Source organism: Bemisia tabaci, chromosome 8 (genome assembly GCF_918797505.1).
Source record: "Bemisia tabaci chromosome 8, PGI_BMITA_v3".
Lineage (NCBI taxonomy): Eukaryota > Metazoa > Arthropoda > Insecta > Hemiptera > Aleyrodidae > Bemisia > Bemisia tabaci.
In genome coordinates, this window is record NC_092800.1 from 376591 (window position 1) to 402308 (window position 25718).

General features: G+C 37.5%; 1 protein-coding gene across 4 annotated transcripts in view; it reads right to left on the reverse strand.

Annotated features, from left to right (window-relative positions):
- Positions 1 to 82: 82 nt before the first annotated feature.
- RhoBTB (Rho-related BTB domain containing) overlaps positions 83 to 25718 on the reverse strand; it is a 41578-nt gene continuing 15942 nt past the window's right edge. Inside the window, exons 1-14 of one of the 4 annotated variants that reach the window (XM_019054719.2) lie at positions 24557 to 24917; positions 19379 to 19603; positions 16375 to 16478; positions 15470 to 15667; positions 14626 to 14833; positions 13073 to 13318; positions 12613 to 12692; positions 11710 to 11842; positions 10512 to 10664; positions 9342 to 9455; positions 8438 to 8608; positions 7366 to 7644; positions 6203 to 6351; positions 83 to 4827 (exon numbers count right to left, since the gene is read on the reverse strand). In XM_019054719.2, coding sequence (XP_018910264.2) covers positions 4614 to 4827; positions 6203 to 6351; positions 7366 to 7644; positions 8438 to 8608; positions 9342 to 9455; positions 10512 to 10664; positions 11710 to 11842; positions 12613 to 12692; positions 13073 to 13318; positions 14626 to 14833; positions 15470 to 15667; positions 16375 to 16478; positions 19379 to 19561 — 2232 coding nt within the window. In that variant the 5' untranslated portion in view covers positions 19562 to 19603; positions 24557 to 24917 and the 3' untranslated portion in view covers positions 83 to 4613. Of the gene's footprint in view, positions 4828 to 6202; positions 6352 to 7365; positions 7645 to 8437; positions 8609 to 9341; positions 9456 to 10511; positions 10665 to 11709; positions 11843 to 12612; positions 12693 to 13072; positions 13319 to 14625; positions 14834 to 15469; positions 15668 to 16374; positions 16479 to 19378; positions 19604 to 23473; positions 23586 to 24518; positions 24918 to 25718 lie in introns of those variants that run through there. The other 3 variants (XM_019054717.2, XM_019054720.2, XM_019054718.2) reach the window with 3 other exon arrangements.

The following is a 25718-nucleotide window of genomic DNA, read 5'->3' on the forward strand; positions in this document are numbered from 1 at the left end:
ACAAGAGATTGGTTTATATTTGAATGTCTTCAAAGCTTTGTGTAAATGTTGGGAATAAAGAAAGAGGAAAGTACACATCATATGGAATAAAATAGAAAAGAGCTTTATTTTAATTAAATTTAAGCAAAAATTCAGTAACCTAAACTCACTATTTAAAAATATATGGCACTAAATAACTTCAAATTGATGGAAAAAATCAGTGACAGCTGTTCAAAGCATACTTCTTATGACGTCTGTCTTAAACCCCATAGTGTTTTACAAAGTTTTCGGAACCCCAAATATGTATATGTACTGCACAATTTTCTCCTACCGCATGTACACACAAATCAGTGGTAACAAATTCAACAAAAAGAGGACAACTTTCTCTCTAACATGGGGAAGCCAACATTGTTAAAGACAATAGGAGAGAAGTTTGATCGGAAATATTAAAAGAGCCTACCTACTCCTGGATATAATATGGGCAAGAGTTTAAACTTAAAGTTCATTTACTCTGCAAGTCTTGCTTCAATTTCCAAGCTTTGAGCTTATTTCTACCACTGCCAAGTTGAATATAAAGGTGCTGTACTTAGAAATATTGATTTAATTAGTACTTTAATCTTGAAAAAAATTATCGGGGTATGATGAAAAGGTTTCTTTTACAGTAAACTCCAAGATCTAAAGCAATCCCCAAAATCTAAACTTGATCCATACACTCGAAAAAAAATTTCCAATAAGTGATTCCTAGACAAGAATTCTTGTTGAGTCAACTGAAAATCTCCTTAAATTGATAATTGAAACAATAGAAATACCATCAGAAACAAAAAGAATTCCTGTTGACTCAATAAGAATTCTCATCAGAGAATTATTGATAGGAATTTCTATTGATCAAACATAAAATATTTCTCTGTTTCGATCTGCTGACTGAGTTTGGGTTCTTCCCTGTGCGGTAGAATTTTTTGTTGTACAGAGAAGAAAAAAAAAGCAAGTGCAATTTTCAAAATCACATCGAGCAACTTTGTTCCTTTGAGGTCTTGTCATTATAACAAGCTAAATAGCTTAAGGTCACTTTGGTCATCAGCGAAAGGATCCGACAAAGGAACTTTGATCAGAATTCCTATGTCAGGTCGTCATGCTGCTTTTGGTAGCCAACTTGCTGCTTTGGGATGGCGGACTTACTCGCTTTAACTTTACAGAATATTCCTGCTCAATACAGTCACTGTTCCAAAAATTATTCAAGAAGTCTACGAAACTTTCCTACTTTCAATGTATGGATTATTATCTTAAGAATAAAATTTACAAGCTATACTTAGAAGAATAAAAACGTATAAAACAATGTAAATGGAAGTTAACAATGTTTACAGTTACAAATTAATAGAATAGTTGAGACATGGCTGATGGTTGCGTGATAAACTAAGAGTCAAAATTTATTAGGTATCTAGGAGACGCAGCAATCAAATAATCAAGTGCATTATTCAGAAAACGACTGCAAAAATTCAAAATTTTGCTTGATGATTTTGGTCTGTTTTTAGCAAATAAATATTTTTCTAAAACTGAACTTCTAAACAAAAAGATTTTCCTCGGAAGACAACCATTAAATACCTTCTGACTCGGTTCTGATTTAAGCATAGATTTTCAATCACATAATTCTCTCTAGTGCCTATGTCCATCTAATTTTAATCTTTTTACTCGGATCATAATCTTAATCAAAAGGCTGATTTGAGGAAAGAGTAAAGCTAGCGAGATGAACGCAATGCGGAACAGATTAACTATTTGACACGGAGTAGAAGCATAAGAAAAGGACTAACCTATTGTTTTGAAAAAGAGGATTGATAATATCACCATCTATTTTATCAAAAGTTGAAGATATTCATTCATCAAATAAAGTCATTAAACAAAATAAGAAAAGTATTAGGTACATTCAAGAAAGTTTGGATGATTTAAAGCAACTAATGTTGATTTAATTAGCAGCGGAAAAGCAAAAAATTAAGGTGTAAGCGTAAGACTGAAGATAACAGAACTGGAAAAACACAAGTTAAATTCGAAATGAGAAACCAAAAACTCATGGAATAAGTTAAGAAAAACTCACATGTTTCAGGAGAGATTCCAAAGAATTATTTTCCTGCTGCCGATCAGCTATTTCCTTAACTTACGTTTGAACTTAATGCCTTTGATTGAACTACAATATAGAATTTGATGTCTTCCATACAAATATAATATAATTGAGAAACTAAACTCTACTCTCATAGAAGAGTATAGGAGAGACGAAAATTACTAAAAAACCAGAAAAGTACAAAAAAAATATGAGAGTCGATTTATGGTGCTTTTTTTTCTTACAGATGGGGATGATACTTTGAAGCTAATCAAAGAGGTTGCTGCCGGGAGTTGCCACCCTAAATATATCGCGCTTCAAAAGCTTTTACCTGGCACCAAAAAAGAATTGCAATTAGCGAAATGCTCTAATTTATCGAAAATTATCACAGGTCATATTATCACTAAGAGTGTCTTTACATTAAAATATTTATAGTAATTGTAAACTTCATAAGTACCTACTTGGAATGCTTACACGAGACCCTAAGCTAATTCAGCAAAATAATTGAGAAATAATTGAACCAATTGCATTTAGGTATTGCTAAAAATTATGTATACACATCAACTGAATGACTACAAGTATACAATACGCAGTTGAAAACAGCATTACTGAGGCTATTGAATCTTACAACTGGAAAAAGTACGGCTATTTAGTAATTTCCTAGCTATGAGCAGAGAATAAAAGACTACCAGAGTCTACAGCAGTACCTACGGTGCAAAGAGTACAAATTTTAAAAATTACAACAATATTGTAGATCAGTTACAGAGTGTAGAGAAATGTTGAAGAAACGCTAAAATGAAAAATTTGAATTCTAGAATGAGAGAAGTAATCGGCATAAAGCTGAGAACTAGAACACAAAATTGGTAAACTTAGATATTGATTGTGAGTTTATCTGAATATTGGCATGGGCTCTTTTACCAGTATTCGAATTTGTTGCACAACCTACTTGAATTTATTATGATTTGATGAAATGGACGGATTTAGCCAGAAACGGCCTAAATACATTCCATGTTTCCTAATATTCTCTCATGTTTTATTTTTTAAACAGATAAACAAAGTAACATTAAAATTTGAAAATTTACAGGTATGATGTTCATAATCTACAGTTTTAAATTCACTGGAAGTTTAAAGATATTAAGTAGTTTAGTTGTCTGTAAAGAAGGTAAATTATGAGAGGAAATTAAACAACATAAGATGCAGTTAGGCTGATTCTACTTGGATCCATCCAAATATTATCGGCCAAAGTTGAAAAACAAAAAGTTCTTGTAATAATGGCGCATATCAATGGCAAAACTTACTTCCGTACTTACGACGTACTTCCATTTTGGAGTTTCAAAGTCTCTGCTTTACTTTTTTGAAAAGAAACAAGGCATCTGACAAGAAAATCCTCCTGCTACCAGGGTAGAAAAATCAATCAAGTGTTCAAGATATTACATTGACTAGATTTCCAAGGAAAAAATAAAGTATGAAATTCTGTGATGTCAGGAACGGAGGTTTGGACTTTAAGCATTGATGTAAATTTTGTCCACAAATATAGAATTTAAAAAATTGCTTCAAATTAGAAGACTTGTAATCAAAGCAGATTGAATATCCTCCGATTAGTCATTAATGCTTTGAAAAAAAATTTGCTATGAAAATGAGATCTTGATTCTTAAACTTACAGCTCATAGAGGGACAAATTCATGGAAGTTTCTGATTATTAACAACACTGACTGACAACTATCGACCTTAAAAATTCAAGAGACACCTACATTCGTCAAAAGACACCCAAAATTACACAAAAAATCATTTCATGTTCAGGAGGGCTTTTTTTCGAACGTTCACTTCTGAAAATGAATTTGTTGAAATGAGTTTGATAAGAAGTTTATTAATTTTTGAACAAAAGTGTTTGAAATAAATGAGCCATTACAAAGGTGAAAAAGTTACTCATGTACTTGTGATGGGTGAAATGAAAAAAAATTAGAAAAGAAGTTAGGACGCATGTAGTATAAGAAAAGTTTTCAATTTCCCCATAGTCTTTTAGATTTGTGGCAAAATTGACATTCCTGCGAACAAATATTTTTGGAATATTTTTAACTCAGTTTTTCAAAAAAACACTTTTACAAAATATTTGACTTTCACATTAACAAGACATTCAAATAAAACTAAGATCCATTCGAGAGTTAAATCACACTGCAACTTCAACATTTTTTATTATCTTTTGCCCTCTTCATGCATTCTCTAAAAATTACTTCTTGTTTTGCTAGATTTTTTTGCTGATATTTTTCCTGATACTATTGAAAAATTTCTGCTAAGAATTTTTGGGGATCATGGCCACTTTGTCCTCAGTTTTGCATAGTGTCACAATGCAAGATCCTTCCCTTCTTCTCATTTCTTTGTTGTGTGACATTAGTCAGGAAACCGAACGGCCCTATACACCAGCTATGACATGTTCTATCCTCTGAACGAATCCCTATAAAACCCATAGCTCTATGCAAAAAATGATGATGGACAATAGCATGACACTTACAAAGCAAAATATGAAAAATAAGGTTAACATTTTGGGTCATGCAAGCGTAAACCCGACGACAATCTGAGGAGGCGGTCGGTCACTTGATGATGTCAAAGACATATGGTTAGCAGGCGTTGTTCGACTTGCTTTGCTACTGCTCGAGAAGCACAGGCACCCGGAGGGCGAGGAGCTTCGTTTGAACAACAGTCGGTCCTCTTTTTCACGCTCGCTTTTGCACTTTTCATAGTTGTCGTAGTCCTTTAAATACCTAAAACATAAAAATTAAGATTCACAACAGAAATTCCAGAAATACGGATATTTAAGTTAAAACTTACATGATTTTAAAACCTTCCAATTTTATAACATCAGTGTCAGTAAAAACGAAAAAAAGAGATGTTTTCAGCCCCTGATAAAAACTTTTGGTGAAACCTAGTTTTGATGAGGGACCTTTGAAAGGAGAGTGGAAAATTGAGGGAGAGGGGGATTGATTGGTCAAAAAAAAAGAATTTCTAGTTTTTTCATGTGTTCTCAGTCAGAAGTGAGGGGTTGTCCTTTTCCATTCTGACACAAATTAATTAATTTACGTAATTTTTTAATACTGAGACAAGCTAAAAACAATAGTTTCTTTCCATTGACCACTGTGCGAATACTCAGAGCATTGCACAATTGTCTTCTCCATTTAATGAGTCTTCAATTGACCAAAAAGCAGAATTTCTAGTAATCATTTAGACCAAAATTCAGAACATTCTCTACATGAAAAGTTCAGAAGACAGAAGAACAACTCACACAATCTTAGCGACACACCTGTTGGCACTTGGGATGTTTTGTTTTTCCGTTCTTGATAGTCCAAGGGTTCAGTTTTTTTTTCTTGGAACTTTCTGAGCTTCTATCAGAACAACAAATGCCTATTTTAACTGAGAATGACCTTATCGAACCAACTAGAGCTCCCTCCACCAAAAGCTAACATTGGTTGCTTCACGGTCTGAGTCATGAAAAAGCATACAGACTCACTGCTTTGCACAAACCTGTACCCATCTTTTCACTACAAGTAAAGTCAAAAATGCTTATCTCTGATTCCAATGTACCAAATCTTCACTAAAGTTTTACTTTTCTGAGCAGAAAACTCACCAATAGTGTTATTTTAAATTTTCCATGAATTTTCTTGGCTCATTTAAATATATTACCAGGAAATTTTGAGGTGATATTTTGGTTAATTTAATTTTGAAAAAACTAAAACATATGCAGAGATTTTGAGATATTGTGAGGGAGCTGCACTTTTCGAGCTCAGTCGTCAATATACATATTCAAAGTTATGCTTTGTAGTTTAATACAGTGCATTAATATTAAATTTAAGTGTGAGAACAAATAAAGGAAAATAAGAGATGAATGCATCAAATGGACATATTCATGCTGACTGGGACTGTGTTGCAGATAAACTCTATGCGCATAGTTCCTGTCAGCATAAATTAGACTGTATTATGCAATTGGGAGCTATTGGCTTATTCATAAAAACACCATTCTTCACTATGTGCATGGGAAAGCTAACAGTGTATACATTATTTCTAAACTGAGCAAGCAAGTGTAGCTCCTAATTGCAAAATGATGTTCAATTCGTCCAAATATATCTTGAAATAGATACTTACCAAACAGGAGGCCACCTCTGCTCTGTGATATAGAGCTGATTGTCCGGATGTAACATTCGCAAGAGCTTGGGTGACAGTTTGCAAAGTTTATCGTAATTGACACAAAGATAACTCATCAACCAGTCTGCCAGTTGATCAGCATTGTGTAACTAGAAGCATTAAAAATACCACCTAAGTCTTGGGCTTATTAGACAATTTTGAAAATTAAAAACCATAGTTCAAAATTTTAACCCATGGATAAAAAACTATGCTTTTGAACAGCTTAACTATTTTTGATATGCCATCAGTGAGTGAGTTTAATCCATAAAATCCAACAGCGTTGACTCGAGGCATGAAAAAATTTATAGAAAGGAAATCATTAACCAGTAAAGGAACCAATTAACAAGTCTAGCATGTATAGTCATGACTCATTTTAACATTTTTGAAGTGGAAATGAAATGGGCCACCAATAGAGGTTCGAATTTAAGCAATAAGATGTTCATTTTCACATCAACATTTCATGTAGAGCGCAGTTCGTACAATAGGAATTACTGACAGTAACTCCTAACCAAAATAATAGCGTATTTTTCATACACAAATTTAAAATTTCTGTTGATAATAAAAAAAAAAAAAAATAATTTTCTTGAGTTAAAGCACACACTAAACACTATCGTAAAGATCTCTGCAGTACAAAAATGTGGCAACCTTAATCTCTGCGCTTCAGCTCAGTTGTTGCTAGTTGTTAGCACTTTGAACAACACAGGGCAGGTGAGAAACACCACTCAATGAAAAGCCTGCCAAAACTGTTGTAGTGCGCAATTACATTCACTTCGACTCTAGTTTTTCTTGTGAGCGGGAAATTACAATTTTTGGTAACCAATGCTGATTGAAAATGTTAATATTTTAGTTAAGACCTACTCTGTGGAATTTGTTGTGCAAATCAAGTTCTCCAGAAAATTTTGAAGATTAAACAAGTGCTATTATGCTTAAATTCATACCTTGGCTTGTAGTCCATTCTTTCTAATCGAACATACTTAATTTGGCAACTGGATACGACAGTAAACAACTCTTATGATTTTTCCTGCTAGACATTACAAAACTCTAATGGTCTTGAACAACTGCACTATAAAGTGCTTGTCATGGATACTTAATTACAGTGTTAACTGTAAAGTGTTTATGCATACCTTACAGGGCTCGAGTAAGCGAATACAGTGTTGGACTATCTCAGATTCATTTGTGCCTGATAATGAGATCAGTTCTTCCACTATTTTCTTCTCGATGAGGTTAACTAATCTTGGCAAACATAGTCGGTTGGCTAGCTCTAAAATATCAAGAACATGGTGTCTCGACTGCGAAACAGCAGCTGTTTTTTTGCAATAGAGAAAATCAGACGAAACTTTATCCGTGTACAAGAAAGTCATTAATTGTTCAAAAGTTTCCTCCTTGACTCCAGGAAAGAGAATCTGAAAAAAATTGAAGTTATGACCATTTTCAGTAAAAGAAACCTTAAATGCAAAACGTCATTTCTTTTTTTAAAAAAAAAAAAATTCTTCTTCAATTTCATTGAAATACCTTCTGAGTTTCAGATGGAAAACATGCTTTTTAATCTTGAGGATTAAGCTGCAAGCGGTTTTGCCCATTTTTGTTTTTTGTTTTCACTTTTGTTGATTACCAATTGAGATCATGAAGCTAAATTAAAATCCGATGATCTTGAGCCCTGAACATGGTAAATGAAACTTTAAACACACTTTTTCAAAACTAAGTACTTTAAACGATCATTATTCCAGTGTAGTTTTTTAAAATTTTAGGAAATCGTATGTGTCAAAATGTTCATGTGACACAGCTCTAAGAAGATGTTTTCTCACTTCTTCGCGTATTCTCTGCATTCTCAAATGATATACAATCAAGACTGGAGAGGTTCTGAACTCTAAGTGGGGTGTGCAAATAAGTGAAGACTTATCACAACTAGCTAAATGTTAAACAATTGATTTTGACTTATTCACATTTTTAATTCAGAAAACTGCTTTAGAACGCACTGCTAATGCTATCTTTTGGACGTTATAGACACTACTCTATTATCTGTTATTGCACTTAGTCTGTTAAACAACATGTTGTCTTTGGTACTCCAGAAAAAATGTAATGTTTAAAGTAATTTTCGATTTTGTGGAAATTAGCTTGTTACTGTTGAAAGGTCCTCGGGTAGTGAGTCTAGGAACTGTTTGCTAGGGGTACTTTGGTGGGGAAATAGAAGCATACCACTTTGGCATTGCTTTCACGGAAATCTCCTGAGAACATTGCTTTCATCATGTCGCAGCGAGCCATGAGTAAAGCGCGATGAGCAGCGAAGAGCCCATCATCTAATTGAAATAGCACATCAGAGAAGGCACCTTCACCAAGACAGATTTCATTCAACCTAGATCTAAAAGTCTGAAATCAGAATATACAATGATCAGAATTAAGACAAATTTTTACTAGGTATGAAACTGAAAGAAATATAGGCAAAGCCGAAATTAATGGATGAAACGAGCTAAACTAAACAACTATGAGCTGGATAAAAAAGGAAAGAGAGGGAATTAGAAAATTGAAAAACTCAAAATCAAAAATTAAATTAGAACAGATGTCTCGGGACCCCTTGCTTTATTTTTAAGGTTAACATTTTAAAGTGTCAAAATAGACTTAAAAAAGGACCATGGGGTACCACACTCACCACGCATTGGCACTTGCTTTCATTCATTTCTTGAGTTTAGGATTTTTAATTTTTATACTACCTTTTTTTCCTCATTCAATTTCTGACTACTTTCTTACAGAATTCTCAAAAAAAACACTTTTATATTTTTAGTGATTAAATTTAATGTACTGACAAAGAAAAAGTACAATAACGTCTGATATTTTTCATCATTTTTATATTTTGCAAGGTTGGTTTGTCCTGAAAAAATTGAGAATGTTATTATTTACCACTAGATTTTGAAATACTCTCAGTTCAACATTTAAAAACCGTAGAAAGCATTTTTCAGGGAATCTCTCCGGCATTTTACTACCTCTGCTATAAAGAACGGCTATAAAATTTGCTGCTTGATCCAATTTTTGCGGTAAATAATACAAATATTTACATATTGCCGTTGTTTTCATGAATATCCCAAATTTTCACTAAGTATCTTACCAATTTGAACCTCTGCTTCAATGCTGTATTCAAGAATTCTTCATGGGACTGGACGTTTGATACAAACACCAGTAATTCTGCTAAGTCCATAAATTCTGCAGCTTGACGAATTTCCTGAAGAGAGAGAAATAAATTAAAGGTTCCACCAAACTTAAACAAAAACCGATTTCAAGATATCGTTCAACTGCTAAGAAAATTCAAAAGAAGAAAGGAGATCTTTTGGGGAAAAACTAGGTTCATGATCCTAATAACTCTTTGAGTATGGGAGAAAAAAAAAGCACATACGCAGCAAATGGAAAATTTGCACTTTACAATTGATAAATAAATTAATTACCATTGAGCAAAAACTGTGGAGGCTTCTGTCGATGGAAAATAAATAATGCATTGAATTGGAATCAGAGGAAGAATTATATGAGGAGTCATGGGCTTATTTACCCCTTGAAGGCATCTATTGGTAAGCATTGAGCCACGGCATACGATCATAATTTTTTTGGAGGGCCAGGCTGCTCTTGGAACCCTTAGCAAACAGTCAGGCAGCAAAGAATGAAGCATTGAGAAGATTTTACAACCAAGGTACTGAAATTTCCTGCTATTTTTTCCCACAAAAATGTGCGTGAAACACTTCTTAATGCAAGAGTACCGATGACTGGATTGTAAGCTTTCTTCCATATTATGACAGCGGGTCTGATCACCCGCGACCTCATTGCGATCGCAACCGAACAGACTCGTCCTCCACTCCAACTATCCGAGCTAGTCGTCGCCGTTGGCACCGACCCGGGAACGAATAGTTAGCAGAAGTGTCAATGGGAGCAAGGGAAAATATCGATGAAAGGCAGATTTAGGCTCTACAAACCTTTTACCCAAATCAGCTGGCTGTCCGAAAAATGAATGAATGAAATAGGTACTGAGATCTCTCTCGTCGGCGGGTCCTTTCAAGAGTAACCTGCTGCCACGCCGCTTGTGTGCTGGCCCGCAATGCGTCTCCCTTCCCCCTCTCTATGTAGTCGCACCTGCGCACTCCTACCTTCTCTCTCCCTTCTCTTCCTCTCGTATCTCATGCTCAGAAGAGAGCAGCATCACACCATTAAAGTCTGCATATAAGGTTATTTATTCTACAAATGATCACCAAAATAGAAAAACTATTGAAAAATGAAGTTTCAAGAAACTGACCTGTAATGTGCTGACTGGTAGTCGGGTATCAAAAGAGCCCGTGTAGAGAAATTGGAGACAGTGTTGCATGGCTTGCGAAGTTACTAATTTGCTTAAGGTTATAATAGTTTGAACGGACGTAACTGCATGCCCACCATGATCTGAGCCTTCGCACTGAAAATGAAAAAAAAACCTGAACAATCAAACAAATGCACTGACCGTGAAAAAAGAAGATTGGAATTCAACACTAAAACCACGAATCTTGGTTTGCAACGTTGCAGACTTCCTGTCATATTTCGTTTTTCAAATTGAGAGCTACTCAACATCAATTCTTAAGAACTTCCTTGAAATTAGCGCAAATGATATACAAAGTTTGGGAGTTTCACTGTCCAATTGTTTCCATCCGTAATCACTGACTAGATTGGTGTCAAAGGATAGGTTTTCGGGTACATTAATAATTTTGTACTTGAAGATTTAAGAACTCCAGAAAGGAACGTATCACGACTTGAATTAACTTTTGGAATGCTATTTCCTGCGCCTCCAAAAAATTATCAGGTAATGATGAGAATCTTCCTTATTCCTTGCTGTAAATTGACAGTTCTAACTTGATTTCCATGAGCTCACTAAATTTAGTGCAGAAAAAAGCTATTGTTTGAACAAATAATTCTCGAATGAAGTCAGCTTACGATAAGCATTGAGAACAGCATATTTATAGGACTCTGTAATTTTGTAACTTACAATATCTTTTCTCAATCACATATTAAGTGCCAAAGTAAGGTGTAGCAGATAGTAATGCTGGGATGGGTGAAAATCGAGGAAAAAGTTTTAAAACATACATACCTATTTCAATTGCGGCATTTCAAAACAAAATTGTCAGCTTTATTTTTCTTTTTAAAAAAAATAAAATAAAATAAAATAAAAATAAATATAAGTGTCAGAAATCTTGTTCAGTACATAATTTATAAAACTAAGAAAGAAAAATTTCAATTCATTTGTCTCAAGAAAACAAAAAAAAAAGTGGATATAATACTTTGAAAATCGACAACAAAGAGTTGAGTGCATGTTGTTGAACTTCAACCAACAATGTTTAGTTTAGGAGAGAAAAAAAGGGAGAAAGAAAGAAAGAAAGAGAAAAGAGAAGAAAAAATGAGACCCTAACTTTGAAACCTATGATTTCAGTTGTGGCTCAATGCGTTCAAATTAATGAAAAATTACTTACTTGCTGAATTTTAATAGATGTAAAGGCTGGGTGGGATAAGTCTTTGTTAAATTTTTTACAATGGTCTGCTGAAGCAGAACTACTTGACGATAAAACTTGACAGCTAGATCTCCTTTTCAACTGCTTCCATAATCTGTAAAGATCAAGAAATAATGGGAATAATAAGGGGAAATTGATTTAGGAAATGAGATGACAATAGGTCAGTGGCACCTTTTTTCTCAGTCCATTTTTTTAAAGTACCAGGTGAACAAAGCCTCAAGGAATTTTTTCAGAATTTTTAAAACCGTTCAATGGCAAAGAAATCCCGTTTTAAAAATGCCAGAAAATGTCGTATGAATCAATATTTATGGCCAACCGGGATGACGTAGCCAGGCGGGGAGACAGCGTTTACTGATTAGATGAACGCAATTTTAGGCTGCGCCTTGCTATGCGAACTCGGACTTTCAACTTTTGATTAGATTTTTCCCCTTAAAAAGGGATTTTTTTAAAATTTTTAATGAACTTTATGGTTTTTCATAAAATTTCAATTGCCAAAATCTACACTAGAACCCTTTAAATATGTCTGGTCTCTGCTCCATTGAAAAAAAAAATATGCACTGAGAGTAATCTGTAACCAGCGCTGATGCTGGCCTTGAACACAGTTCCTTCCAAATTCTTATTACATCATTGAAATGCAGATTGTACTAAAAAATTTTGTCCTGAAGTTTTTGAGCTTATTAAAAAAGGACTGGCATTAAAAATTTGAGATTTGATTGTTTTTACTTGAATCGCATGTTTTTCCAAAACGGATCATTTGAGTAAATCCTTTCTTTTATTGTATACTAGTAGGTCTATTGATTCACTAGTGTTCTGTGACTGTGAGACACAGATAAGACTGAAAAGAGGAAAAGAAAAACAACAAACTTTGAATGTTTGTCTGTTCGTATGAGGTGTTCGGTGTCTTCATTGAAATCGCCTTGTGTTGTCTCTCCAAATGATGAAACCTGAAAGAAAGAAAGAAAAAAATATTGATGAGCAATCAAAAGAGAGTGAATTTGTCGGCCACAAAAAACGAACATTTACAGGATGAAGATGAATTATTGGGAGATGGCTATAAAGCTTCGAATATAATAACAGCTTTTCGACCTTCCAGGTTTTAAGCCAGTTTCCGAAAGTTTTTATTGAGTTGAAAAATTAAATTTTTACAGTCGCTTTTTGCATCTTCTCTTATTATACTTGAAACCTGTGCTAAATAGAATAATATGTCAAAAGCAGGGCTCTTAACTCTCAGGTTCATTGAAAAAGCGTTATGGCTGTTGCTACACTCTCAGTATCTGGAGGAATATGATAAAGTGTATATTACTGCTGTCATGATTGCACTAACCATACTTGATTCGCTGGCACTGCGCCCAACCTCATTGCCAGCATTATCATTCAAGAGTAATAGCCGATGTAAAGACGGAGAGGCTGCTGAGAGTATAAAACGGTGTGCTGTGAAACCGACTGATCCAGTGACAAAAACTACGTCAGTGTAGGCTTGTTGTTTGTAAAGCTCAACTAAGTTATCTTCAAAAACAGAGTCTTGCACGAATATTTCCGGTAACAACGGTTTCGGAGGACAATATGGAGCCTAAAATGAAAAACAAAGTAATGAGTCTAAGTCATCCTGCCCAAGATTACCTTCTTGTGAATGAAGACTTTGAAACATGATGGCACGTATCGTAGAAAAAGTAAGTTTTTACGATAACTTCACAACTATAATACAAGACTCTTTCACAGTCAATGACAAAAATCACAGTAATATTGCTGTCTTTTAAAACCAACCTCTCATTCTCCAGCAAAAAACACAAAGTCAAAATTTACGACCTTATTTCCTTCTGCTGTGTTACCTAGAAATTTATTTGGTTTTGGGATACTTCAACTCGGAAAAAAGAATTTTAGAAAAATTATGGCAGTGTAAAAAGTTTCAAAACCACCATTTTATGCAATTCAATGTTTTAACCTCACGGTAAAACTTCCAATTTTTACAATAAAGTCACCGATGTATCCCCATTTATGTTAGTGATGAGGAAAAACAAAAGAAAAATTCATCACAATTTTAAATACATAATAATAATAATAATAATAATAATAATAATAATAATAATAATAATAATAATTTATTGTTTCTTTTGATTTAAAACAAAACAAAAGATTACAAAGTCAAAGTAAAAATTGTTATAAATCTAATATACATAATTTACTCTAAATATTCATCAATACTATTTCATCAATACTAAGTACTACTACATATCGATGGTGAAACTACCAGACCACGTATCTCTATTTGTAACGTTGTAGGCTTCCTGTCATACTTATTTTTTTAAATGGAAAACTACTCAACGTCAATTCTTGAAAACTTCCAATCTTTTTCTTTTCAGTGCGAGAAAAACTCTGTGAAAATTACGAGAAATTATATTGATTTTTTCTCCTTCAAGAAATAAAATGGGAGAGGAGATTTTTAAACACTGCAAACAAGGTACAGGGTCTGGTAGTTTCACTGTCAATATTGTCTCTTGCCCCAAGATTTGTCTCTGGTTTGGCACAATCCAAAAATCATGAGATTAGGCACTTGATGCACCCTTGGGAAATTGTAGCATTGAAAATACAAATGATGTCCTTATAAAATTCTACTTTGAGCTACCTCAGATTTATGTACCACAAGTTTATAAGTACGAGTTATAATAGAACAAAGTTTACCGGTTTTTTTTATCTGATTTTTTTTCTCACTGAACTCAAGAAACTCGTATCAAGGAGAAGGTGTGAGTTTTCTGCATAAATTTATTAGAGGAAAAGTTATTATAATCACGTGAAAATCAAGATCTAGCTTATTTATGGATAAATTCGTAATTGCACGATTCTACAGATGGAAACTGAAATTAAAAAATTAACACTTGCCTGTAAAATAGGACGTTGAACTTTCTTCAAATTTGTCATCCAGAAGCGCTGTTGTCGCCGGGCAATTAGAGCGGCTCTTATGGCATTTTCAAAAACTTCATTGACACCAAAATAGGTAAGGACACTTGTCTCATAATAATGGATACCAAGCTCTCGGGCTACTGCCCGCGCCTCATCAGGCATTACGAGATCGCATTTTCTGGTTGGTCTGAAGCAAAAACGGGAAAAATATTAGTACAGTACATTGGAAGTACGTAATAATGCTTTTTAGGAAAATCATTTCATAGAATAATTACACTTCACCAAAAAGCTTGTGCTGATATGAGTTTTAGTTACACTTAAAAAAAGGGGTCAGGAAAATAAAAAGAGATAGGAACGGAGATTACAGGCTATAATTCTTCCAGTATCAATTTTGAGGTTGGGTGGGACTCTTCTTTTCTTTCCTCTTTCTTGGTGGAAAGCAAACAAAAGTCGAGGTATAGAGTTTCCTTTGCCGGCAGAAAATTTCACAAAAATCTGTAAATGGCTCCCTGTTTTGAGATCATTTTTCTTTTTTTTTCTTAGTAGCTTCTCTTTTCTTCACTTTCTTCCAAATTTCTCTATATATTACACGCTATTACTACTGTGCTAAGGAAAAATGCTTTTGAAGAGCCTTTGAACGTTGTCACATATCCTTCAATAAAATCGAATTTACTGGGTAAAATATCTGAACATAGCAAAGAAAAATATGTATAGCTTTCCTTAAAAGTACAAGTTTTATCCCAGGAAATTTGGCAACTTTTGAATGTTCATACGACGTTTTTCCTTGGCATGGCCGAAATAACGTGACCATTCAGGAACTTACCGGACGAAAGGACTTTTATCTCTGAAGTATGTTAAGTAGCTGTCGTCTCTATACATGAATCTCAAATCATTTTTACAGCCAACCAGGAGAACAGGGGTTTGCGGGCAAAATCGGCGGATTTCTGGATACCACATGGCTTTGCAGTTTCGAAGAGAGACATGACTAGTTAACGAAAAACAGAGAAGCACTACATCCGATCTGAAAATTCGCAAAAATTAAGTAAAATTAGAGAAAATATTTATATGAGACTAGAGCTCTTTGATATTGGAAACAAAAGTAGGTAAGAATTGGATTGTTGGCAAAACTACTCTATTTTTACAAAAAAATTACATCTGCTTTTAAGAATTCAATACTTAAGTTTTAGAGTGCACAAGTTCTGGAAAACCAGAGAACCAGACTATGATGTCAATTTTATCAAAATTTTCACTGAAAAATCCCTTTATTCATGACGTTCCGATGACTGTTTTCCAACACCATCTCAACGGTAACGTTTCTAAATCTCCGCATACACTTTATTTTTCGAGGAAAAAATCAGTCAACACAATGACTGTAAATATTCTTTGACTTCCCTTCACCATTTTCATGATCATCCTGTAAAAATGTCAAGTTGCACTGTCGATTTGTTCTTCTTCTTAAAACTAAATTATATGCAGAAATTTTGAAATGTTGCATTGTGGGAAGGCAATACTTTCCTACAGCCGTGATCCGTACAAATTCCGCACGGCAACAATGACGGCCCGACTGCGTTCTTTTCGTGCCGTTAAATCGCCTTCAAACAGTAGATTAGGCAATTCCCCACAGCAGAGCACGTTTAGTTGCCTATTCAAAGTTCTAAATGATCGTCTTCCGACTCGTGGGAAATGAAAGGTGCTCACTGCGTGAAAAATTGTTGATGAGATGTTTACCTGCCGTAGGCGAATCTCCTGTCTTTCTCGTGATCGCCAAACGTGTCCCAGAGACGGAGAGAAACATTCACTCCATCCACAACTTCCCAGGATCTTTCCAGCACCTGCAATCAAAATTCAATATTTACCCAACGGACTCTTCAAGTATTACAAAAGACATTTTAGCCGACTTTTCCACCCCCTCTCCTCTCTGTAATAGAGTGTCTAGTTTTTTTTTTTTATTATTATTATTATTTTGGGAAATCCTGATTTTTTACTGCTAAATCCTGATTTCATAATTTTTCCAAATCCTGATTTTTTGCGGAGAAACATTAAGAGGTCATCACTTCACGCGAGGCAAATGTAACTTCACAAAAATAGCTCGATGAAAAATCCGATCGGACGGCCAACTTTTCTCAAATCCTGATTTTACGACCGATTTTTCCTCAAATCCTGATGAAATCGAAATGAAATCCTCATTGATCTCAAACCCTGATAGAATCGGGAAAATCCTGACGCTAGACACCCTATAAGGCATCCGTAAGACAGCCTCTGACACACTCCTCCCCTCTCATTTTATTACGTAAGACTGGCCTGACCCAGCCCCCCTTCCCCCCCAAATTGTTTAAAGGAACAGTCGAGGGCCTCAAAATTGGATTAAAATTTCGTTTCATTGAAAAATCTTTTTTTTTACTTATTTAATTAAAGTGGGAGGCTTGCGACCTTGGGGCGTAAAGCGCCCTCGGGAGGCTGGGCTGCATGGTGGTAGGGAGGTGCCCCCCCCCCCCCCCCCCCCCGTTTCTCGATACCTCTCTCCACCAAAAAAATTCATGAACTTACTTAGAAATTCGCATTTGATCAAAGGAAATTTGGCAATGCCTGAAGATTCATTTGGCGTTTTTCCTAAGGACGGCAGCACTGCGCTGGGAGTAACCCCGAGTGAGCGAGAAAGAAAGAGATAGGGATTTTGAAAATGTGAAGTGCATCGTTTCCTCATTTTGAGAACAAGTGCCTTCTTGCTCGTCATTCGTAACGGGAACTAGACAGGGGCGGACTGGCAGTCGAAAAGTTAGGAGGCGACCTAGATTTGGGGGCCCCTCCTGCGTCGTTCGGGGGCCCCTCCCTCGGAAAATTTTAAAAATTTCACACTCTATTAAGCGCAATTTTAAGTATTTTTGGAGTCAAATTCAAGAGTGTTTGAACTTCAAAGTAACCCATTCTCAAGATTCTTCGGAGGGCCCCTTCATCATTTCTGGGGCCCCCAGGAGCCCACTAGATTTCCCTGTATATTCTTTATTAAAAACTTTAGGTGACTTTTTTATGTCTCTTAGAGACAAATTTTCAAGGATTTTGAGGCATGGTAGTGACTGTAAAAGATTGGAAAATTACAACATTACCGGGAACAAAAAAACGACGAATCGAAAAAATCGCCGCGGGGGCCCCTCCAGGGCTTCTGCGGCAAATTGTTAGGGGGCGATCGCCTCCCCGCCCCTATGGCCAGTCCGGCCCTGGAACTAGATTACACCGCAGCTTTCGGTGGCGCTTGTTGGAAGGGCGGTGGCGCGGGGCTGAGGCTGAGGGGCACCGGGAGGAGGGTGAAAGCGTGGAGTGTTGACCTTGACCTCGGAATCAACCCTTTAGCGGTGCCGGTGCCGGAGTCGCTCTTTCTCAACTACGCCCATGAACCATGATCCACGAGTCGAGTCATTCACAGGCTGCGGCTCCTTCCTCCGTTGCCAGTCCTGGCACCCTCGCATTCACCCGCGCTCAGGAAAAACCCCTCGAATCTTAAGGTGATTATTTTCAAGCTCAAAAGAAGTAGTCCAACTGGCATGCGATGTGTCGCGTCTTTTGCCTCAAAAATCTCGGCAGATTTTGAATTTTTAGCAAAGAAAGGACGATGACCCCTGCGCATGAGCCTGAAGAATCATTCTAAACCCAAAAATCGGCAAAATTCAGAGAAATGAAAGCAGAATAAAGTTTGGAAAAAAACCTCGCAATCGATTCAGCTACCGATTTCTATATCTAATGCGAGGTTTCTTTCCAAACACTATTCTGCTTTCATTTCTCTGAATTTTGCCGATTTTTGGGTTTAGAATGATTCTTTAGGCTTATGCGCGGGGACTATCGTCCTTTCTTTGCTAAAAATTCAAAATCCGCCGAGATGTTTGACCTAATCGATGCGAAACATCGCAAGTCAGTTCGACCACGTCACTTGAGCTTGACGAATCACCTTAAGGGAATTCTCTCCCATTTGAGAGCAAACAGCATTAAATGTTTTTTCACTACCCGTCAAAAGATTTCGTAGAAAAATGGAAATGGCTCCACCCTGGAGCACACCTTTTCTTTAAAACCTGTCTCTGGTTACGTCCATCAGAAATACGTCCGATAGAGAATTTGCAGGTGTCTGAGCTTTGATAAATTTCGTGTTTAAATGGAAACTACTGAGTAAACTGAACACGAGGATACCCTTTGTTCATGAATTGAACAATTATTGGAGAAGATACCTATGACAAAATGATCTAATCTGCTAAAATACGTGTGTTTAAATGGGAAATGCCGCCAGATATCGTCACCAGGTGGCGCATTTTCTCACTTTTAAATCAACGTCTTATACTATTTCCCATAACAGAAAAAAATTATAAAAATACTGTGAAATCAGCTCTTTAAGCACTTTCAGATGAGGCGATAAAAAATTTGCATGCAAATTCTCCATTGTGAAAATATTGACATTTAGATTTTGTAGTTTATCTGTGGTTGAGTTGTTGTTGACAGGGTTGCCACAGAATTTAGAAAATAGTTTTCCCTGATACAATTTGGTGAAATTTCCTGACAATTGAAGATACGGCGAATGGTTAAGAAGACAAAATTGAAAATAGTTTTCAGGCAAAATTTGTAGTAGGAAACCTCAAACCCATTTTAGAAAGGAAGGAAAGAGGATTTAACAAATTTTTCCTGACATTTCCCGGTTTTGCGTGAGTTTTTAAAATTCCCTTAAGCCTGTGTTGATGTTTGCGGTGCTTACGTCTTTGTAGATCCTGTACTGGTCGATGGCCCAGACGGTGGGGACGTGTGTGTTGAGGAGTTGGGAGAGGGAGACCTGTTTGTTGCAGGCGCGGGCGCAGATGAGCCGGGTCTTGCCGACGGCGGTGTCGCCGACCACGACGCATTTCACCAGCTCCTGGTGCGGCTGCTCGTCCATTATCATCGCTCCTCCAACCCGACTACCATGCTCCGTCCTCAACTCAAACTGAAACAACCAACAAACGAAACTCATCAAGCCCCAACTTGATTTAACAGGGCTTCACACCAAACCAACGGCCGTCCAAAATCCTCGCTCCTCTCACGTCGGGCCGTACATCCGTCTCCGGATGAGCCTCCAAGGGCCGATTATTCAAATTGATAGACAAAGAAGACATACGGAGTATGAAGCTAATATCGACGATGAAATTCCCAAACCACGTATCTCGGTTTACAACGTTGCAGACTTACTGTCATACTTTATTTTTTGAAAGAAAAACCACTCAACGTACATTTCCTAAAATATCTGTGATTTTTCTGCTCTGTACGAAGAAATATCTGTGAAAACTACACGGAAAGATGTTGATTCGCTTCCAGCAAAAAATTAATAATAGGAGCGGAGATTTTTAAACACCGCAAACGAGATACGTGGTTTGGGAGTTTCACCGTCGATATGCGTGTCGCGCCGACCAGCGATCGCACTACGTTTTGGTGCAATGCGTCAAGTATTCCTGCAGCCTCGTAGGCGCCCATATTACGCGTTTCGCGCCGACCGGCGCGGCGGCGGCACTCGATCAGAAACAATGATACAGCGTTGGATTGAAAGAAGCTAATGAAATAAAGATATAAGAAAAATCCCTGGCATTTTAAAAAAAATTACATTCAGTGGTTTTCCATGCAGAAAATAAAGTATGACAGGAAGTCTGCAACGAAGCAAACTGAGATACGCATTTCTGCAGGTGCACCATCGTCAAAGCGCAAATCCCTGACTCATGCAAGAACGCCATTGTGACCTCTCTGGCTCCCCTGCTGACTGATTGTTGAAATTGATAAACAAAGCGATAGACAAAGAAGACATAGGGAGTATGAAGCTATCTTCTCGGTTGAAATGGGTGGTTAGTATAGACGAAGGGAGAAAATCATGGACTGAATACCGGGTCCCTCGTGGGCGGCCGTTACTTAGTCTATTACCCACTCTCTTTGTCCATTGTAACCACCAGCTTCCACCAGTAGGATCTCTCCATATACCTTTCGTCTGCTTTGCCTATCAATTTCAATAATCGGCCCGCAGGGCTCACGTGGAAATTCAGATACTCCCTAAAGTCCCAGTCCAGACTCTTCACTGAAACAGGATGGCCGAAAATCAGTACTTTTTCAGTGCATTCCCAAGAAATTCAATATCTCCTCGACAGAAAAATTCAGTAGTTTTTCAATAGCTCCGTTTGTGAAAATTCGAAAGTATCGCTCAAATTGCGGCAAAAATGACGAAGACACAAAATTCAATTGGTGGCTTACAGGTCAACTGACTGCACAATCGCGATCTTGCGGGCGACTAATAGTTTAAGAATTAACGCGCAGGGGATTGCATATTTCCAAGGCCTAATAAAAAGGACGCGTAGTATGAAGGAAAAATTCCGGAGCTCCTCGAGGAATTTCCGCAATTTTTTAGTAGTTCCGGATCGCCGTTGAAAAGTCATTACTACTTCGAGAAAGTCTGCACTAGTAGACCCTCTGCTGAGAGGCAACAAATGTGATGGATCGCCCGATTCGTGGATCGCGGGTGGACGTTGCGCACCTACACAGTGTTGCCACAGAATTAAGGAAATGAAATTCCCTGAAATTTTCCTGACACATTTTGGTGGAATTCCCCATAACATAGGAAGATGTGACGGATGGTTAAGAAGGCATAATTGACAATAGTTTTCGGGCAAAATTTCTTGTTCGAAATCTCAAACCCATTCTAGAAAGCAAATGAAGATGCTTCAACAAATTTTTCCTGACATTTTCGTCATTTTCCCTGACTATTTAAAATTCCCTGACATTTCCCGGTTTTCCTTGACTTTTTAAAATTCCCTGACATTTCCCGGTTTTCCCTGACTTTTTAAAATTCCCCGACATTTCCCGGTTTTCCCTGACTGTGGCAAACCTGAGAACACTGCCGTGCTATGGAAGAACACTGTATGATTATTCAAGGGTTGCCAAAATTCCTCCGGTAAATAATGTTCAATTTTTGAGAGGAATAACACATACTTCCTCTTGAAATTTTCAGATAATTTAGATCCAATTGTTGATAAAATCCCCTGAAAAGTTCGAAGATAAACATTCACAGATTTCCCTGAAAATTCATATTTTGAAAAACAAAATTTGTCAACGTCTGACAGGTCATGGAACGTATGAGAAACGGTGCAGCGTTTGAGGTATCTCTACGATTTTGAAGGCGCTATATAACGTGCGCGTGCTTTTGGTTGTGCGAGAATTCAAAGTCGCGGCGTCTGCGAGTAAAAATTATTGCAGGTACATATTTTTTGTTGCAAAATCTGCAAGGTTTTAATTTTGATTAAGATCTGTGAATTACTGTTCGCAAACTGATTTTTGTGTAAATAACTGCAGCTGCGCTAGTGATTCGTTTATACAGGGTTATCCAAAAGTCACTGACCACCCCTGTAACTTTTTTCCAAATTGAGACAGAAGTTTGAAACTTTGGGAATGTTCCTCGGTCTAAAGTAGCAACTTTTTGGTCCCCCCAAAATTTTGGGGGGCGGGGGCTAACTTTTTTTTTTTCAAATGGCAACCCCCCTTTTGTGATACCTCATTCGAAAGATAATAAAAAAAGAAAATTTTTGGCGCAAACCGCAGGTCAAAATGTTGATTTTTGACAAAATGGCGGCCGGTCAAAGTTCAAAATGGCGGAAATTTGGCATCTCCGTTTTTTATCGACGGATTGGTCTGAAACTCAGAATATTAGGGTTTTTTGGGACGAGAAAAACGATTCTGGCATCGGTTTTCCAGAAAAGTCAGTCCTTTTCAAAATGGCGGCCTAGAGCGAGAAGTGGATATTTAGGCTGCTTATCGTTGGATTTGCATGAAACTTGGTATCCGGGGGTATTTCGGCACGAGAAGAACGAATCTTTCATTGGATATCTGAAATTCCGAAGAATTTCAAAATGGCGGCGAGAAAGTGGCGAGAAATCAGTTTTACGGCTGTTTGCCGATGTATTTGCATGAAATGCGATATTGATTATTTAGTATTTCAAGAATTAATGAAAGATTTCTTTCTATCCAGCCAAAAACCACCAGGATATCGAATTTCATGCAAATCCATTGGTAAACAGCCGTAACACTGATTTATCGCCACTTTTTAGCCGTCATTTTGAAATTCGTCGGAATTTCAGATATCCAATGAAAGATTCGTTCTTCTCGTGCCGAAATACCCCCGGATACCAAGTTTCATGCAAATCCAACGATAAGCAGCCTAAATATCCACTTCTCGCTCTAGGCCGCCATTTTGAAAAGGACTGACTTTTCTGGAAAACCGATGCCAGAATCGTTTTTCTCGTCCCAAAAAACCCAAAGATTCTGAGTTTCAGACCAATCCGTCGATAAAAAACGGAGATGCCATTTCCGCCATTTTGAACTTTGACCGGCCGCCATTTTGTCAAAAATCAACATTTTGACCTGCGGTTTGCGCCAAAAATTTTCTTTTTTTATTATCTTTCGAATGAGGTATCACAAAGGGGAGGTTGCCATTTGAAAAAAAAAAGTTAGCCCTCGCCCCCCTTAGGGGGAGCCTGGGGGGACCAAAAAGTTGCTACTTTAGACCGAGGAACATTCCCAAAGTTTCAAACTTCTATCTCAATTTGGAAAAAAGTTACAGGGGTGGTCAGTGACTTTTGGATCCTGTTTTACATGATTGTAAGGTCCAGTTACACGATCAAATTGAGCCATCAAATTGGGCCTCTTATTGGTCGCATCCTCACCTCAGGTCTTTTTCCACCAATCAGAGCTTCAGTTTGATGGCTCAATTTGATCGTGTAACAGAACCTTTCTTTTTCTGTTGAAGTTACCTACTTGGACCGCGCTGATTTTTTGTCGAAATTACCTCCACCGTGAAACTTGTATGTCGAAATTACACCGACCACGCTTTGTAATAAGGCGTTGGAAAATATCATTTTGGCTGATGAAAGCGACCACTGAAGAACAATCTGGACCCCAACCTATAATACGAGGACCTCTATGGTGAGGATATCAGTGGCGTGGCGTGATTCGCATAATACATCGATTGATCTTCCATTTAAACCCACGGAAAAGGATCGATAAACAGGGTGTTGGCAGCGAACACCTTAATCATTCTTTACAACAGCTTCAAATGGGGATGGATATATCGATGACGGATCATTCACGCTTCGCCACTTGGGGGGGGGGGGGGGGGGGGGGTTAAGAACACAAGAGAATCCATTTCTAGCTGCTTTACACATCGGCAGGCTCCGTTAAGCTCTCGAGGAGCAAAAAAAATACACAAGTTGAATGCAGCTGATTATGAATGGCAGAAAACAATTTCTTGTACTACCATTAACTTGTAGCTCCTACAATTAGTCATAGTAAGATTTCACTCAACTCAAATTAAGATATAATCCCCGCGTTTCCAAAAAAGGATCACTTTTTTGGGGAGGCTCTTTGCAACTAAGGAGGGTTCGTGTTACCATAGCGAGCTACTCCTTCAACGATTAAGTCACTAAACGTTTGCTTTATTGAATTTTATTTCAGCGAAAGCTACGTCACCAGGACGTATTCCAAAATCGTACAATCTGTACAAACTTTTACAGATCCGTACAAAAAGGCACAAAAGATTTACGATTAGTAGACATCTTAATCCCAAATCCCGTTTTGCTTAATCACAGAAAAAATTAAATAGATTATTGCTATCCCTTTCACTCTTTCCGAAAATTATGAAAAACACAGTGGTGAAGCGTGAATGATCGATTATCATCCCGATTTGAGGTCATGTTAAAGAATCGATTATTAAGGTGCTCGTTACGAACACCCTGTTTATCGATCCTTTACCACGGGTTTCAATAGCAGATCAATCGATATATCGCAAAGCACGCCACGCCACTGGAGAAGTAAAATAAAGCCGCCAGACTCACTTGTAATACAGTTACGGGCGCGGCAAAAAATACTCAACATTTCTTTGCCATGAAATCAGACTCCAAACACATAAAATGTATTCCCGAACTTGAAAAACACGAACAGCTTGCTTTTCAACAAATGCGTGCACAGATATTCCAACGATTCAACAGTCATGACCGTGCAAAGAGCGGTGGCGGGAGATCCGGGATTTTGACAGTTTTTCAAACTACTACACGCGAAATTTTAGTTTTCAAGTTTCTTGAGACTTGATTTTTAGGCGAATTAGCTGGCTCCTGATCGACAAACAACTGAAATCTGTGGCGCTGTACTTGACTGGATTGATGGAAATATGCGGAGATAAGGGCGTGTTTATCGGCGATGCTACCTGTGAATCTGGTTGTAACCAGTAAAATGTGTAAACGCGATAAGGTGTAAGCTCGAAAAAACCCGAAAGTACGCAACTTTCTCCTCTCGGCGACTGCGAGACACGCGCGCTCTCCACTTGTGCCATTTGTTGTTCGTCCCAACAGATCACTTTCCCACTTCAAGTTCGAGTGTTCTCAGGATTCAGGAAGAGCTTACGTCCCTGCACAAACAAATTGACTCCATTTTCTAATGAGGAACTACAGTTTCTGACCCATACCCGAGCATTTATACTAGCAGGCTTGCCACTTTTTGTTGGGACTCAGTGCTCCGTAGGTATCTTCCCCGCTGGACGTGTAAAAGTTACCTACTTTGAGGAGTCAACACTCAGATTCACCTGACGATCAGTGGCGTGGCGTGAATTGCGATGTATCGTCAAGTACCGAGTTAAGTAGGGTGATGGTACGATGCATGGGGAGGGGGGAAGGGGGTGCCTACAAACGACCGTCTCGATTCACGCTCCCCCGCCCCCGCCCGGGCCCAACTTCTCTGAAATGAACTCATTTAAATAAAAAAGGAACTATATTCATTATGACATGAACCCTGTCATGAATGTATTCTTATGGATCTCACGGCTCATGTCAGAATGGATATAGTTCTTTTTGATGTACCCAAGTGCGTCCAAATCACTCTCAGTCATCGACCTCGATTGCATTAGTTGGTTGCAAAGGATCCAGCTGCAGTGTCACCATAGCGTCTGGCATGGCTCCCAAAGTTGATACAAAAAATGAAATAACCCGGTCCCGGTGGCCTCCTTTAAGCCGGGGGGTTAGAGAGGGTAATCGCTTCAAGAG